Source organism: Heptranchias perlo, chromosome 7 (genome assembly GCF_035084215.1).
Source record: "Heptranchias perlo isolate sHepPer1 chromosome 7, sHepPer1.hap1, whole genome shotgun sequence".
Taxonomy (NCBI): Eukaryota; Metazoa; Chordata; class Chondrichthyes; order Hexanchiformes; family Hexanchidae; genus Heptranchias; species Heptranchias perlo.
In genome coordinates, this window is record NC_090331.1 from 74,957,455 (window position 1) to 74,975,894 (window position 18,440).

The following is an 18,440-nucleotide window of genomic DNA, read 5'->3' on the forward strand; positions in this document are numbered from 1 at the left end:
AACTAATTCAAAAGCTATTCTACAGATATGCTGCTTTTTTACATGAACTGCCTATCACTTAACCCTAAGATCAACACACACATCCTTAGGCCTCAGTTTAATGCTTCAGGCCTTGCACATTCTTTTGGTGTTAGGTCTGCTGCTTTGAGCTGAGGCTTAAGTTTACACTTGGTACTGATAGAAAGTCACCAAGTGATAGAGCAGAAGGCGACAGCTTGCATGCAATGAAAAGAACAAGAGAATATGGAACAAGAGCTACCAACAGAAAGAAAGAAAGAATGTGATAAAGGGGTGGAAGTGTGAATGACCCTTTTAAAATGTATTGGCTATATATCTGGCTGTCTTATTGAAAAGACTTTAGATCTGTGGGAGGTCAACGTTCTCTGTCTTTCAATCACATAGGGCTTCCTAGGTCCCACTAGTTTTATTTTTTTCATGCATACTACAGATAGGACAAACCAATCACAAAAATGAAGGAGGCTATTTGGTCGAAACCTTTGCCAGTAATTTTGTCCCGCTGAGAAACTTTTCCCAATTTTCTTTACATTATCTGGCACAGGCATTTATCAGCATGTATCTAAAATACATATTTATAGTATTCCATTTAAAATGCAATTTGTCAATGAAACACAATTCCCTTGCCTGCTGTTGGGTAAAGCAAAAAGACTAGGTGATGACTTAGAGTGCGTGGGGTGACCAGTGATAATTTCCCAGCTTCCTTATAGAGAAGTGTATGGGCTCCATTCTACATTAGCAGCTTGATATGCATGTACAAAACTATGACGTACCAATCTCTGACACGTGTTGATATTCAGCGTCACTGGCTGTCATTCTGATCACTAATTTATTCTTTATTTTGGAGAATGTTTGTGCTCATCATGGTGAGAAGTCAGTGCTGAGCACTGGAGTACTTCTGCATCCAATGTTGGCATGAGCACTTCCAAGTCAGAGTAAGATGCAGAGTAAAACTCTCTCTCCTCGGCCTCATCAGAAAAGCATGCTTTAGTGCTTTAGTGTGACGTTCCCATTTCTCAAATCAGCCGTCTGATTTGGTCCCAAACTAGGAGCCATTTTATACTGTGGATCCATGTCCACTAAGAAATTGTGGATTGAGAAACTATTGCTTTATATCATTTATGAAATTCACAAAAAAAATTGGAAGAAATTTTATACTCATCTTAAGAAACAATAAAGAAAAACAGTGTTGAACAGACAAAAAGTGATTTTTTTTTTCTTTTTTTGTGCAGATTTTTGTGAAGCCAATGGAATCTGTGATGCTAAATTTTTCCGAAGCAAAAGATCGATACAACCTAGTGACGTAGACCTGGATATCGCATTCATCATAGACAGCTCTGCAACCATCAACCCAAACCAGTTTATAGAGATTAAGAGATATATTTCTTACATGATGGACCACTTGGAGATTAGCAAAGAACCTACGACGTCGATTCACCAGGCCAGGATTGCTGTGGTTCAGCATGCACTGTACCATTCTCAGACAAATAATAGCCTGGAGCGAGTGAAAGTAGAATTCTCTCTCACTGACTACACCTCCAGTGGAGACATCAGAGGCTACATCCAGAACAAGATGACTCAGCTTGACGGGACAAAAGCAACAGCACATGCAATCGAATGGTCCATCAAAAACATTTTTGAAAAAGCACCACAACCAAGGCCACACAAGCTCATTATTCTTATGACCACAGGAGACCTCCCAGAATCTGAAAGAGAGAAGCTAGAGGCTGTCATCACAGATGCCAAGTGCAAAGGCTTCTTCTTTGTTATATTCAACATTGTCAAGAAATCTAATGAGAAGGATCTCATTTACCTGGCAAGCGCCCCTCAAGATGTGTTCTTCAAGCCAATTAATGAGATCTCAGAGCTCCACAGTGAAGATCTCCTCAGGTTTGGACGACTACTTCCCAAATACATCAATGGTAAGTTTCAGCCACTCCCTCACTTCTACAGTTCGTCTAATGAACCCCAATGAATAGGACTCCAGAAAGCCTCTCACTAAAGCTATCATCCACAATACAGACATTCAGCTTGGAAAAAAATCAGATCACTAAATATTATCCGCAATACTCTAACACTGGGTGGAAAATAAAAATATAACACCAAACCTTATCTGCGATTCTCGGAAGTTGGTTCCCTACGCCATGCAATCCAGTTTTGAACCAGGCTGTCTTTAAGTTTGAGTTGCAGAGAACAATTTCTAAAACGTATATCAGACTAAACACACAATATATTTCCTTTGCTTCTATGGAAGTTTTGATATCAGCGCCATTTTTCAACCACCATTGTTGTCTGATAAGAATTTTTTCTGGTCTCCTGACATTCTAATAGTAGTGTAGTCCATGATTGCCTGACAATTGCTGGCTTTTCCAACCCAGGCAGCCTTTTTAAAATGTACCACTGCCACACAAGATATTCTGCCAAAGATCAATTTTGGAGATAGCAACAGGTGACAACCCTAATGATCCTCTGCCATCTTTAGAGTAAAGTACACATTTACTGTGTAGCTTTTTCCAGCACAGGCCTGTACTAGTTAACACACAGGAAAATGTGGTGACAGGAGTAGTCAATAAAAAGAGTTTCAAACTGTTCCCATGGTTCAGGCACTCAAATGTGGTGCCCATTATTTCACCACAGAATTAATGCATACCTCGTGCTTCACATGTTCACCTGATGTTAGAAAACTTCACAATAGACACTAACTGCAGATTAGTTGACTACTGTCAACCAAAATTTATTACCATTTCAAGATTTATTGATTATTATTTCACCCCTGTCAAAGCACTGGATAAATACAAATTCCTCCTAACTATTTCCTCTTAAACAAGTTCTTTGAGGAAGTATCAAGCAACGTGGATAAAGGGGATCCTGTGGATGTGGTGTACTTGGATTTCCAGAAGGCATTTGACAAGGTGCCACATCAAAGGCTACTACATAAAATAAGAGCTCATGGTGTAGGGGGTAACATATTAGCATGGATAAAGGATTGGTTAGCTAACAGGAAACAGAGAGTAGGCATAAATGGGTCATTTTCAGGTTGGCAAGATGTAACGAGTGGAATGCCACAGGGATCAGTGCTTGGGCTTCAACTATTTACAATCTATAACAATGACTTGGATGAAGGGACCGAATGTATGGTTACTAAATTTGCTGATGATATAAAGGTAGGTAGGAAAGTAAGTTGTGAAGAGGACATAAGGAGTCCACAAAGGGATATAGATAGGTTAAGTGAGTGGGCAAAAATTTGGCAGATGGAGTATAATGTGGGAAAATGTGAACTTGTCCACTTTGGCAGGAGGAATAGAAAAGCAATATATTATTTAAATGGAGAGAGATTGCAGAACTCAGGTACAGAGGGATCTGGGTGTCCTAGTACATGAATCACAAAAAGTTAGTATGCAGGTACAGCAAGTGATTAGGAAGGCAAATGGAATGTTGTCATTTATTGCAAGGGGAATGGAATATAAAAGTAGAGATGTTTTGCTACAGTTGTACAAAATTAAGTTATAGTCCAGCAATTTTATTTTAAATTCACAAGCTTTCGGAGATTTTCTCCTTCCTATAACTTGGTGTTGTAAAATTGTTTACAATTGTCAACCCCAGTCCATCACCGGCATCTCCACATCATGACAGTTGTACTGGGCATTGGTGAGAGCACATCTAGAATACTGTGTGCAGTTTTAGTCTCCTTATTTAAGGAAGGACATAATTGCTTTGGAGGCAGTTCAGAGAAGGTTCACTTGACTGATTCCTGGGATGAGAGGATTATCTTATGAGGAAAGGTTGGACAAGATATACATTGGCGTTTAGAAGAATGAGAGGTGATCTTATTGAAACATATAAGATGCTGAGAGGATGTTTCCCCTTATGGGAATGACTAGAACCAGGGGCCACAGTTTAAAAATAAGGGGTCTTCCATTTAAGACGAGATGAGGAGAAATTTTTTTCCCTGAGGGTCGTGAGTCTGTGGAACTCCCTTCCCCAGAGAGCGGTGGAGGCAGGGTCATTGAATATTTTTAAGGCTGAGTTAGATAGATTCCTGATTAACAAGGGAGTCAAAGGTAGACGGGAAAGTAGGGTTGAGGTCACAATCAGATCAGCCATGAGCTTATCAAATGGCAGAGCAGGCTCGAGGAGCCAAATCACCTTCTCCTGCTCTTAATTCGTATGTTCATATGTAAACAGGAATTGTGTCACCTGCCGTTTTCTGTATATAGCCCCAGATACGTCCATGTTTAAAATTCTATATTAACCCTTAGTGTGCCATGGATGATTTATCTTATCTGTACATGATTGGCTATCTGGTAATATTGCTGGTTTGATGTTAGAAAATAGTCAATGGTCATGTCAGTCTTCAGAATTCTAACACATAATTGGCTCACAAGTTGGCTTTTGGTTACTGATTTTCAGCCAAACAGGGGACACATATTTAATTGTAGGACCCATCTCCAAAATGGTAGGTGTAACTCACATGACATTGAATAAAAAAAGTACTTTGAGCCTTTTCTTAAAAAAAACAAAAGAACAGGCTAGATAAAATACGTATAAGATAAGTGAAGTAAAATTAACATAGAATAGAGTGAATAGAGTAGAGAGGGAAGACAGAGTGAGCAGGATTCATTTTTTTAAAAATTCTCAAATGTTTGTTTTAGAAGTATAGGGTTAATGCTATTGTAATCGTTACCAGTGGCATTTCAATACTTGTTACTGTAATATTAATGTGGTGCTGAAATAAACCCTAACAGTGAAAAACCTAAACAAAAATCACATGCTGAAATTTCCTTGTGCCTGCTGTGAGCCAAAGATTGCTACAGTTTTTAATTGAAAAGCTTTGTGCTGCTTCAGGTACTTGTTTTAATTCGTTCTCTTTTTTCGCCCACTTCTCCTGAAGGTGCTGGAATGTGGTTCCATGGGCACTGGATGCCCTCTGGTATCTCGCCCAAGCAGTTATTCTTCATGTATGAGCCTAGACAGTGTGCATTGGCAGACTACTTAACTGTGACAAGCATTAACAGTTTTCTGCAAGGATCCTTCCATAGTTATTAGGAGTGGAGACCCTTCTTGATTTTTTTTCCTCCCCTCTTACTAGTCCAGAGCATTGAGGCCAACTGCAGTGACCCTACGACCACTTGGTTGAGATCAGCTAACTCAGCCCAGATTATAAATCGATCTGCAGGCCTTCCTAGTCACGATGGCTCAGTACCACACTAGGCAGTATATTTCCACACTAAGCCATTGAGGGAATTGGTAGGATTTTGTTTTTAATACTGACAATAATGAGCCTGAAAAAAATCTCTTTTTCCCCAGCTGAGAATGCATTTCACTTGCCACCTGAGCTGCAAAAACTGTGTGAATTGTTCCAAAGTGACCAGCCAAGCAGTGAGGCATTCAGAAATCCCCACAACCAAGAGTAAGTAGATCCAGTCCAGCACCTGTTTGTACTTTATATTTAATCCCATTCTTAGAGAAACTAATCTTTCTTTTCTTTTTTTTTGGTGTGTCTAGCACAAATGATGCTCCTGTAGATTCAGGCAAGCTTATGGGTAAGTTAATTGTTGTTATTTGGAGCCCATGTGTTTAGGGCAGGGCAGGTTTGCTAGTTGCATTGAAGAAGGCAATAAACTCATTGCACCATTTCCTACGCAAACTTATTCTTTCCAAGGATCTCAAAACTGTGGATTTCCTCACTTCCCTTTGTCTTTCTATTGTCCTACTCTCTACACACCTTTAAAACCCAAGCTTGGAGTCCCCTCTTCACATTGTCCTGAATTACCTTATCTTCTGTAATGCTCTTTAACCTTAGTAGCATTCTGCACTAGGAACCTTGGCCCTTCAGTTAGGCTTCTCAATTGCTTGTAGATCTAATTTTATATTCCCACATATTTATTGGTTAATATTTGTAACTGATCTATATTCATTTGTGCCTTGGAATTGAAGTCCTCTTTTATATTTAAGTTTATAGGTACGCAGTAATTTGCAAGAAACCACTATTTTTCACATGGGCTTTTGCAAAGGATGTTGGGAAGTGTATTTTTCTCACCTCTCCCCTCTCTTCCTGAAGTTAGTGGCACGTTCCCCTGACAGTCAGCTTGGGAAAAAAAATCATATCGCCGTTTACCAGTGCCAAAAGCCCTCTGGTGCCCTGCCCAAACATATATTTGAGTCTTGACTGCTGCCAGTTCCAGATCTACGTTAACAATGTCTACAAATGGAAGATTCCAGCAAAGATGACTGAATAATGATTAGGAATGCTGGCTGATTTCCCCCTCCCCCTCCCTTTTCCTAGAAGTAAAGGGAATTAGGGGTTATGGGGAGCGGGCAGGAAATTGGACATGAATTTAGATTTGAGGTTAGGATCAGATCAGCCATGATCTTATTGAATGGCGGAGCAGGCTCGAGGGGCCGATTGGCCTACTCCTGCTCCTATTTCTTATGTTCTTATGTTCTTAGCCCATGGATACCAAGGCCAATTATAATGGCCCCACTATTTCCTCAGCCGAGATAGACTAACTCAGCAGAGGCCAGAGATTGAGTCTGGATACTTCTGGTCTCTGAGTTTAGCCCGACATCACTTGGTGCATTTAACCACTGAGGTGCAAGTTGTAGGTTTAAAATAGCCTCCTAAAGAAACTTTAGCAACCCCTCCCTGCCTGGAGCTTGAGAATTGTGTATGTATGTGAAGGTGAAGGGAGGGGGTTCCCAGCAATCATTACAATTGTAACTTTTGTACTGGAATCTGGCTGGAGAGATCTGGCTGTCTTGTCAATTGTGTGATTGAGGAAGAATGTCACAAATCTTGATTTTTGTCTATTTTCTATCCTATGACAGTGGGGTTATAAGGGAGTCAGTTACAGAAGGATTATAAAAAATGGATGCAGCTCTGCAGAAATGAGGAGGTCTTGCTCTCTTGTCAATCTTCTCTTACACTTTCATTATTAGATGATAGTCAGATCAGAATAATAAATTTGTAGATCTGAACTGGAAAATAAAGTCCATTTATTCATCCACTTGTCTTTCATCAGAGACACTTAAACACATCTGGTACAGTGCCTATCTCTTTCTGTCTGGTATAGATAGAAGGCAAAACACAGCAGCAGAATCCAACAAAGTGAGGGTGGAGGACTTGCTGGAAGAGTAGACAGAGATGATTGGGATATGATGAGACCATGAAAAGAAATGCCAAGAAATGGAATTGATTCAGGATGCAAAATGCAATAGATATTCAGGAGTTTGCTTGATTTACCTTTCTACAGGAGATTACATGGGTTAGGTAGAGTGGATGATGGTAGAGTTTATCATCCAGTAAATGATATACATTTTGTTGAAGGGATGAGCTTGATGGACTGAAATTATCTTCATTTGTTCAATGTTTTCCCATGCTTCACTGGGGGAATTGCCACGTGTGTGATTCTTTATGTCTAACTTCTCTCTTCTTCTATCCCTGTTCTGCTGATACAGGCATGGAGTTATCTGCCTCTAGTGTTACAGAAGACAGCATCATCCTGCACTGGGCCCAGACTGAGCCTCAGCACATCGATAATTATGAGGTTACTGTGATCAAAGTGAGCCAGAACATTCTTGTCCTGAAGATGAATGTTAGCGATGCTGAAATTGTCCTGAAAGATCTGGAAAATGGGCAGCAATATAATGTTACTGTGATAGGATTCTATCAGTCCAATGCAAAATCTATTTACAATGGAACATTTACAACCAGTAAGTAATGGCTTCTGTCCAAGCCCACCACGAGTGGCTGAACTTTTGTTTTTAACAATTGAATGTTTTCTGGTCAATTCTGCACTCATTCACACTGTCAGCACAACAAATAAAATATCTTCCTCTTTTTAGCACCCAATGCAGCTCAAGTATAGGACAGGTTAGTTATAAAGTAAAGCTCCCTCTATACTTTCCCATCAAGGAGTGTAACTCTAAAGGTTAGATGCAGTGGGAAGATCCCTCAACATTTGCCCTATGGATGAGATCTTGAGTCCGAGGAACATAGGAACAGGAGTAGGCCATTCAGCTCCTCGAACCTGTTCCTCCATTCAGGTGAGATCATGGCTGATCTGAATCAATACCAAATTGACAGCAGTTTAGTTTATGAATCCTGCACTTTATAGAATGGAACCATATTTCATTTAAGACCCTGTCACCTGACAGGAAAAGAAAAGTTTCACCCCATCCACAGTAATATTCATACAGCAATATCATGCATTCTGAGCTCAGTGAAGGTCAGCACCATATAACTCCTTGTGATGTCAGTCAGAATAATTTACTAAGTCAGGTGACTAGTAGAAAGGAATCAATAAATAAATGTAAGATTTTTTTTCCATAATGAAATGTAGAATTAGCTTATAAGAAACTATTTTGTTGCAAATTTTACATGTTTCCCTTCCAAATTTAGAAAGATCACCAGAAATAATTGCCAAAAGCAAAACTGTCCACACCACCATGGAGCCATTAGAGAATCCAGAAATAGGTAAGTGTTAATGAGTAGTATTTCTACATTGGGCATAGTTGCAGTGAAATGGAAAGCAGTGTGAACATATTCAAAGCTATTGATTTCAGGGGATTATTCAAATACCAAATTTAGTTTTGGTTTTCGGAGTTAAAATTCCCTCAGAGAAACATTTTCACATTGCAAAGGACCAGTTTATTGTAGCAGTTCTGTGTAATCTAAAATTATATTGTAAATGGTCTCTGTATCAGCCCTGTTTATTGTTATAGCATGTGTTCATTATAGAGGGGTTATGCATTGCAACAGCAGTGAGAGATGTAGAGGGGCTATGTATTATAATAGTATATATTGAGTAAACTTGTGCAATACAGAGGAGCGGAGAGTTAAAGTGGTAATGGGTACTGTAAGGGGCTTGGATATTACAATAAGGGTATGTACTGTAATCAGTTAATTGGTCATCATAAATGCCAGATGACCTTGCCATCACACACTCTACTCTGTCAGCTTTTGTACTTTCTTTCCTATTACCACTCTTACATTTAGATCTTCCCATGCACAGTCATCTCAACTTTTCCTAGTCATCTTCCTAAGATATCTTTATTCAGCTAGATGGCATACGTCCAACACATCATAATTGTTCGAAAGTAACTGCTTGCATGCCACTCCTTTTCATAAGAACATAAGAAATAGGAGCAGGAGTAGGCCAATCGGCCCCTCGAGCCTGCTCCGCCATTCAATAAGATCATGGCTGATCTGATCCTAACCTCAAATCTAAATTCATGTCCAATTTCCTGCCCGCTCCCTGTAACCCCTAATTCCCTTTACTTCTAGGAAACTGTCGATTTCCGTTTTAAATTTATTTAATGATGTAGCTAATTTTAAGGAGTGTCTTAAAGGAGGAGAGAGAGGTGGAGAGGTTTAGGGAGGGATTTCCAGAGCTTAGGGCCTAGGCAGCTGAAGGTACAGTCACCATTGGAGGAGCAATGAGAATACAAGGGGGCAAGAAATAAAAACCTGGTCATAAATCGTCTTTTGACACAGCAGAAACTTCATATTTGATTGAACTATCAAATAGACCTACAGCACATATATAAGTTGGTAATAAGTATTGAGCTGGAAATATCAGATAGAAACTCAAGCACTGGTATCACTTCCAGCAAGTCCTTTTACACTGGTTAACACTGAATCCTTCAAACACTGTTCTTTATGCAGAGTTTACACTCTGGTTGCAGGAGCTGTTTCATTTCATTTCACTTCTTTCTCTGTGTTTTCTGTGTTGAGCCAAGCAGGATTTTTTTTGTTGATTATTCTAATAACAGCATGCAATTTATTAGGATTGTATGAAAAATACTCATGTAATAGGTTTATTTTGGGGGAGGGAGGGGTGACTGGAGTAATTAGTGTAACTGTGTCTGACGTATAGCATTGTAAAATGTATTTCTTGTTACGCGAGTAAAGTCACAAAATTCCAGCAAACAAATCACATGGCCTGTTTATATTTACAAAATGTTTCCACTGGAATTGGCTCTGCAATCTGTTACGATGACTGGTGGTCTGAATTTGCCTCGTTTACACTGCAGCTGGATTCAGAACAGCATGGACAACTTGGAAGCTTCTGTGTACATGAGACCTTGTGCAGTGTAATTGTTTCATCTTTAGCTTACTGGCTGCGGGCCTTCCCAAACATTGGGAACGGTCCATACATGCTTACAATGCAATAAACTGCTTTGTTGCCTTGTACGGAGAAGCTGAGAGCGGAGACTCCTTGTGGGCGGAAAGAAACGTTAGCACACGGCGCCATAGCTTGGCCGTTTACATTTGCTGAGGTGGATCCATGTGTCATTAGAGGAATCATCTCTGTACTGTTTATATCGCACTGCTGCTGCCAGAGATGAGACTTGCCTCCTGCAGTGGTGCTGCAATACAAACGAGGGACTGCCCACCGTGATTACACCAAATGCCAATGGGGTGATAGTAATGACTTTTCAACTTGCATTAGCATTGCATTATCCCATTTTTTCCAAATGGTTTGTGTTAACGACTCGTATTTTACACATAAATTTCACAGATCGGTGCATGCTGGACTTTGACGCTGGATCGCAGTGCTCAGAGTATAGCGCAAAATGGTTCTTTGACAACAAAAACAACATCTGCACTCAGTTCTGGTATGGCGGCTGTGACGGTAATGGTAATAGGTTTGACACAGAAGCTGAGTGCATTGCAGAATGCACAAAACCAAGTAAGTAATATAGCTGGGGAGGGAATACAACCATATTGCCTAGAACAAGAACATTGTCCGCTGTTTAGTTTTTTTTCTCTTGCTGTTGTTAAACACGTGGGAAATAACTAAAAAAAAACTAATTCCCCGTTATTTTCTCCTACAGTGCCAGAAGAGAGCATATCACAACCCAAGCTTGAAGGAATCACGTTGTCAGGTAAACGTGCACTAACATTAAGTTAGGATTCTGGACTATCCAGCCCATATATTGGACAGCACCTACTGACTTGACCCTGGTGCAAATTGAGCTCCTGGTTGGCAATGTTTGAAAAGCCACAGTCAGGAAGGAACAGAGAGAGGAGAGCGTGTGTGGGTGAGGATGAGAGGAAGGAAGGCAGGTATAAACGTGGAGAGGAGACCACGCAGTGTTGCCAGAGGGTTGCAAGGGAAATGGAGAAGAGCTGAGGTAAACTGAGACCAAGCAGGATCATAATAATTGGGCAGGGGAGAGAAGTTGGATAGAGGGGGCAAGGTTCAATGTGATGACTGAAGGAAGGATCATTTGGAAAGGGCGAGGAATGATTGGTAAGAGTGACAGGAGAGAAAGCTGTTTGAAAATAAATATTTTTAAGAATTCAGGATCTCTTTTGATTGTTCAGTTGGTAAGTGTACTACATGGGATGAACCAGAAATATCCCACATTTTTGCAGAGTTAGATGACCTCATCTAGAATGGCAGAAGAGGCACAATAATTTGCTTTACATCCTTGTCTAGGTGCAGGAAGGAGGAATAGTCAGAATTTCTGCTCCTCTTCCACATTTAATGACTCTGGTTTTTAAATTTGGGTGTTTGAATGTTGGATGAGGACACAATCAGAACAGTTAGGTTGATTTGACAGAGCCCTCTAGAGAATATTTCAGAATTAACAGAAGCCTTAAGGTCTGTATTGGAAGTGGAAGATAGGCAGATTGATTAGAGAACAAGGCTGTCTGATTGCAACCTTGATTTGTGTCCTGTCTCTTCTTGAATCCACGTGTGCTTGGAAATCCCTGAATGCTCTTCTACAGTAGACACAATGGAACAGTCACCACCTTTGTTTAGAATCTGCTAAGCAGCTGCAATCGTACCCATTTAGTGCACAGTTTGTGATCTGATACATCATTTGGGATGATCCACTCAATGTGGCAAGTTATGTTGGGGGTGGGGGAGTGCACCCAGTGTGGTGTGTCACGTGGGGGCTACACTTAATACTTTGTCATCTGGAAGTGCACTCAACGTAGTGTGGAAGGAAATGGGTGGTGTGGCATGTCATGCAGGTGCACTTCATTGGGTGTGATACATCATGTAGAGAGTTGCACCACATTTATTGTTTGAAACTACAGGATGGGTTTTAGAGTAATATTTCTGTTCATATTTTGGTTCAAGACACTACGTTCATGTTGAAAAAGATAGACTAAAATATTTGGGCAAAAGTGCGACAGTCTGCAGGTTTACCGTTATTCCCTGTTTAATGTTAACCTTGTGGGATCTTTCCCTGACCAATCCTCAATGAGGGGAAAACCTTTACAGCAGAGAATAAGGTAACAGGTTGCATACTTGCTTCGCACCCGCTTAAATACCATGACTTATCTTAAAATGAAGGACTGTCTGATCACGCAGGTTAAAGCGGGGATCATGATCACCATATAAGAACATGAGAATTTTCAAGAATAGGAAAAGGCCATTAAGTCCAAACGTTCCATCCATTTTTGATTGATATTCAATCCCTCTTAGCCACCGTCTCACCATATCAATTCCTTTTCGCTCCAGAAACTATATCATTACACACATCTTTTGAATTCATTTATACTGTCCACTTCAGCGGACTCCCCTTGTAACTCATTCCACAAGTTTATTCCCTTTTAAGTGAAACTGTTCCGCCCGGCTTCCCTTCTAACTCAGCTTTCTACCCTGTGCTCTCTGGTATTTGAACTCTTTATCTTAGTGAACTATCAAACTTCTGTCGATTTCCTTCATATTCTTGAAAACTTCACTTAGGTCTCCTCTTTTCCAAAGAAAATACGCGTTTACCCTTTACCTCATAACTTGGATTTCTGATACCTTACACCAACAACAACTTGCATTTATATTGTGCATTTCACATAGTAAAACATCCCAAGGTGCTTCACAGGAGCAGTTATCAAACAAAATTTGACCACAAGCTACAGAGAGATAATTAGAGCAGGTGACCAAAAGCTTGGTCAAAGAGGTAGGCTTTAAGGAACGCCTTAAAAGAAAGAGAGGTAAAGAGGCAGAGAGGTTTAGGGAGGGAGTTCCAGAACGTAGGGCGTAGGCAGCTGAAGGCATGGCCACCAGTGTTGGAGCAAAAAAAATTGGGAATGCGCAGGTCAGAATTGGAGGAGCACAGAGATCTCGGAGGGTTAGAGAGTTTTTACTCTTTCATTGGCAATAATGTTGACCAGTAGAGTGTTATAGAGGCTGCTGTTTTCTGTGAACCTATAAAAGGAACCTCTGTCCACCGGATCACAGCAGAAAGAACATGAGAGGATAAGAATGAGAAAGGGTCCACGTTTGGGACCTGCTCATAAGAATGGATCAAGTTACAGACACTCAGTCTATCATAACTGCACCTTCCGTAGGCCATGCACCAACTATTTAATCTCCCGATGGGAAGATACTACTTAAATACTCCTCGATAGCTAAAGGTTTTCAATCAAACTCTAGACTATTCATCCATCTTCATACCTCCACTATTGTACCTGCTGGGCCTCAAACAACATTCCAACTCTTCCCACCCTCCTCCCCAACACCAGAAACTATGGTGTCCTGTAGGAGTATATCAACTCAATCCCAACTAGGTAGTTATCTGGCTGCCTTGGTGTCAAGTCAATACCACCCCAATCCTCTGCTTAATCACTAGAGACATATTCCAAGGGAAAATAAGCACGTAGCACAGCAGAGGATCTGTTCTTTTGGTTGGTGCAACCAGTCAAATTATCATGGAAATCTTGAGGGAGGGTTGGGATTCACCATTACTACTAATCCACTGGTTACATTCAGAATTTCCATCGCAGGAATGGCATTCAAATGGTTTCAGCTCTTAGCCCAAATCAACATCAGAGAAAGAAATTGCTAACATGTGTAAAGAGTCAAGCATATAACTGCATGCTAATTCTCAGCAGAAGAGGAAATTGCAGTCTAATGTTTCCAGGAAAGAAAATGTGGCGTAACAGATGGAAAAATGCCTACCACACTGTAGCTGGCTACATTACAACAGATCAATCAGCCTAGTGCAAGATACTGTCTGCTACTCTGCTATTGGATGGTTAGCCTGAATCTGTTACTAAGCAACATGAAGCTGGTATATTGATTGCTGCAGTACAACATAGTGTAATATAGATTGCTTGCTCGTCAGCTCAAACCTGTGATTCCCTAACCCTTACAAGTGTTATCAAATGTTGTTTGATAACACTCCTGTGAAGCATCTAGAGACGTTTTACTTTGTGCAAGTTATTGTTGTGCTATCCCAAAGAATGGGAGCAGAAGATGTGGAGGGGGTTGTCAATCAACACAATACCTGTACACCTTTAGAGCAGCAGTTAAAGCAGCCAAGGTAGCACATCCTGTATCAAACTAGTCTTTAAGATTCGGACTATCACAATTGCAAGTGCAATTACTAAGCAAAGATATCAAGCTGATTGGCTCAGCAAGTTTATCCGTTGACTCTCAGTCATACAGATCAGGAAAGTCCCAGGCTCAGTTCCAGCATTTGCTGAGTTCATGGATCTTAATCTTCTGTTGATAATCGGCTTCAGAGATTTGAACACAAAATCTAGGCCAACACTTCAGTGCAGTACTGAAGGAGTGCTGCACTGTGAGAGGTGCTGCCTTTCGGATGAGATGTTAAACAGAGGTCCTGTCTGTCCTCTCAGAGGGACGTAAAAGATCCCATGGCACTATTTCGAAAAAGAGCATGGGAGTTCTCCCCAGTGTCCTGGCCAATATTTATCCCTCAACCAGCAACACTAAAAAAAAATTCAGGTCATTTTCGCTTTGCTGTGCACAAACTGGCTGCTGCGATTCTTACATTCCTGAAGTGACTACGCTTAAATGGCTGTAAAATGCCTAGGGATGTCCTGAGTTCTTTCTGTCTTCCTCCTTTTTCTTTCAATATTCCTGGTTTAGAGAGAGGTAAATTGGTCAATTTTCCCACTCCTGATCACTGCCCAATATCTCCTGCATTTGTCGATGTTGAGTGAGAACAGGAGCATCCCACATGATTGAATAGCCTGTTGACACATCATTAATGTTCACCCATGAATAATAGCCACTTGACCATCAGAACCCAAAAGCATAACCTATCTTTTTACAATCCATTTGCTGTCACTGCCCCAAATTTGATACCATAGTGCCATTTACAAATTTTCACTCCTGGCGCAGAGCCTCAAAGACCAGTAGCCCATTTCAGGAATTTGGGCACAGAGGTCAGCAATTTCCATCTCCTTTGTATGTGTGAGAAAGGTAATATATATTGCCTTGATAATTTTCAACTTTGTCAAAATCAAATCCATCAACTCAACTTCCTGTCTTCTGGAATCACCATTCTTGGCTCATTCACACAAATTCTGTTGCTCAATTGCCACTGATCAGGCCTGCACCATGCCAAGTTCTTTACTATTATAATTAACCTTGACTTGACAATTTTCTATATATATATATCCCTGACAAACCTGCTATTTCAATTAATCGTAGAATCATAGAACAGTTGAAGGAGGCCATTCAGCCCGTCGAGTCCGTGCCGGCTCTCTGCAAGAGCAATCCAGCTAGTCCCATTCCCTGGCCCTATCCCTGTAGCCTTGCAATTTTTTTCCCTTCAAGTACCCTTTTGAAAGCCATGACTGAATCTGCCTCCACCACCTGCTCAGACAGTGTATTCCAGATCCTAACCACTCGCTGTGCAAAAAAGTTTTTTCTCATGTCGCCTTTGGTTCTTTTACCAATCACCTTCAATCTAATTGACCCTTCCACCAATGGGAAAAGTTTCTCTTTCTTTATTCTGTCTGGACCCTTCATGATTTTGAATACCTCTATCAGATCTCCTCTCAACCTTCTCTGTTCCAAGGAGAACAACCCCAGCTTCTCCAGTCTATCCACGTAACTAAAGCCCCTCATCCCTGGTATCATTCTAGTAAATCTCTTCTGCACTGTCTCGAAGGCCTTCCCACCCTTCCTAAAGTGCGGTGCCCAGAACTGAACACAATACTCCAGTTGTGGCTGAACCAGTCTTGCTTTTGCACTCTATGCCTCTATTTATAAAGCCCAAGATCCCGTATGCTTTCTTAACTGCTTTCTCAACCTGCCCTACCACCTTCAATGATTTGTGCACATATACCCCCAGATCTCTCTGTTTCGGCACCCCTTTTAGAATTGTACCCTTTAGTTTATATTGCCTCTCCTCGTTCTTCCTACCAAAATGTATCACTTCACACTTTTCGGAGTTAAATTTCATCTGCCACGTGTCTGCCCATTCCACCAGCCTGTCTAAGTCCTCTTGAAGTCTATCACTATCCTCCTTACTGTTTACTACCTTTCCATGTTTTGTGTCATCTACAAATTTGGAAATTGTGCTCTATACACCCACGTCCAAGTCATTAGTATATATCAAAGAAAAGCAATGGTCCTAGTATCGACCCCTGGGGAACAACACTTACACCTCCCTCCAGTCCGAAAAACAAACGTTCACCACTACTCTGTTTCCTATCCATGCTGCCACTGCCCACTTTATTCCATGCGCTTCAACTCTGATGACAAGCCTATTATGCGGCACTTTATCAAACGCCTTTTGGAAGTCCATATACGCCACATAAACCATATTGCCCTCATCGACACTCTGTCACCTCATCAAAAAGCTCTATCAAGTTGGTTAAACACGATTTGCCTTTAACAAATCCTTGCTGGTTTTCCTTAATTAATCTACACTTGTCCAAGTGACTGTTAATTTTGTCCCGGATTATTGTTTCTAAAACTTTTACCCCTACTAAGGTTAAACTGACGGGCCTGTAGTTGCTGGGTTTATCTTTACATCCTTTTTTGAACAAGGGTGTAACATTTGCAATTCTCCAGTCCTCTGGATGATTGGAAGACTATGGCCAGTACCTCTGCAATTTCCACCCTTACTTCCCTCAGTAACCTAGGATGCATCCCATCCGGACCGGGTGACTTATCTACTTTAAGTACAGCTAGCCTTTCTAGTATCCCCTCCATCAATTTTTAGCCCATCTAGTAACTCAACTACTGTGGCTTTGATTGCATCTGTCTTTACCAAGAAAGAAGATGCTAAGTATTCATTTAGAACTCAGCCATCCCCTCTGCCTTCATGAGTAGATCTCCTTTTTGGTCCCAATTCAGTCCCACCCCTCCTCTTACTAACCATTTACTATTTATATACCTATAGAAGATTTTTGGATTCCCTTTTAGGTTGGCTGCCAGTCTATTCTCATTCTCTCTTTGCCCTTCTTATTCCCTTTTTCACTTCCCGTCTGAACTTTCTATATTCAGCCTGGTTCTCACTTGTATTATCAACCTGACATCTGTCATACGCCCCTTTTTTCTGCTTCATCTTAGTCTCCATCTCCTTTGTCATCCAGGGAGCTCCCAGACTTATTTTCTCATCTCCAACACCAGTAGCAGCAACAATTTGCATTTCAATAGTGCCTTTAACAAAAATAATGTCCCCAAGACACTTCAAAAGTTGTAAGGAAGAGGAAAGGATGCTAAATCAAAAAAGGAGATATTAGGGTGCATGACCAAAAGCTTGGTCAAAGAGATGGATTTTAAGGGGAGGTCTTAAAGGCAGAGAGGGAGATGGTGAGGCAAATGAAGTTGGGAAGGGAATTCTTCAGCAGTGGGCATAGGCTAATGTAGGCATGGCTACTAATGGTGGAGTAAAGGAAGGAAGGTTTCACAAGTTATTGGGGGTCAGAGGAACAGAGAATTTGGTGTTGTGGGGTTGGGGGTGGTTGTAGGAGATTACAGAAATAAGGAGGGGAAGAGGCCATGGATAGATTTGCACCTGAGGATGAGAATTTTAAATTTGAGGGAAGCCAATGTAGGTCAGTGAGGACAAGGGATGATGGGTGAGCAGGATAAGATATGGACAGCAGAGTTTGGGATGAGGTGACATTTACAGAGGGTGGAGGATAGGAGGCTGACCAGGAAAGAATTGTTATAGTTGAGTCTGTGGGTGACAAAAAGGCATAGATGAGGGTTCAGTGATAGATGGGTGGAGGTGGGTGATGTTTTGGAGGTGGGATTGGACAGATTTTGTGATGGAGTGGACATGGGATCAGAAGCTCAGCCTGGAGTCAAATAGGATGCTGAATTTGCAAATAGTCTGGTTCAGCCTAAGAGAGTGGCCAGTGCTGGGGATGGAGAAGGATGGTGTGGTTAAGTGTTAAAGAAGGAAACATGTTTGAGGAGTTTGTGGTTGTCTGTGTCAAAGCCTAGCGAGAGGTTGGAGGAGGATAAGGAGGGATAATGCACCACGAACACAATCACAGCGAATGTTGTTTGAGATTGTGATTAGGGCCATTTCCATACTTAGAAGGGGCATAAGCCTAATGGGAGGGATTCAAAACAGGAAATTGTGGGAGGGATGGGCATAGATCAGGGAGGCAACAATATGTTTAAGGACATGAGTGGAAAGGGAGGTTGGAGATGGGGCAATAGTTTGCAAGGGCAGAGGAATCAAGA

General features: G+C 41.1%; 1 protein-coding gene across 1 annotated transcript in view; it reads left to right on the forward strand.

The window, feature by feature from the left end:
• Window positions 1-18,440, forward strand: part of LOC137323879 (collagen alpha-3(VI) chain-like) — a 182,163-nt gene that overhangs the window by 151,327 nt on the left and 12,396 nt on the right. The window contains exons 44-50 of the mRNA XM_067987919.1: window positions 1,248-1,937; window positions 5,323-5,425; window positions 5,521-5,558; window positions 7,474-7,728; window positions 8,417-8,491; window positions 10,539-10,709; window positions 10,855-10,905. Of these exons, the coding sequence (XP_067844020.1) occupies window positions 1,248-1,937; window positions 5,323-5,425; window positions 5,521-5,558; window positions 7,474-7,728; window positions 8,417-8,491; window positions 10,539-10,709; window positions 10,855-10,905 (1,383 nt within the window). The remainder of the gene's footprint in view (window positions 1-1,247; window positions 1,938-5,322; window positions 5,426-5,520; window positions 5,559-7,473; window positions 7,729-8,416; window positions 8,492-10,538; window positions 10,710-10,854; window positions 10,906-18,440) is intronic.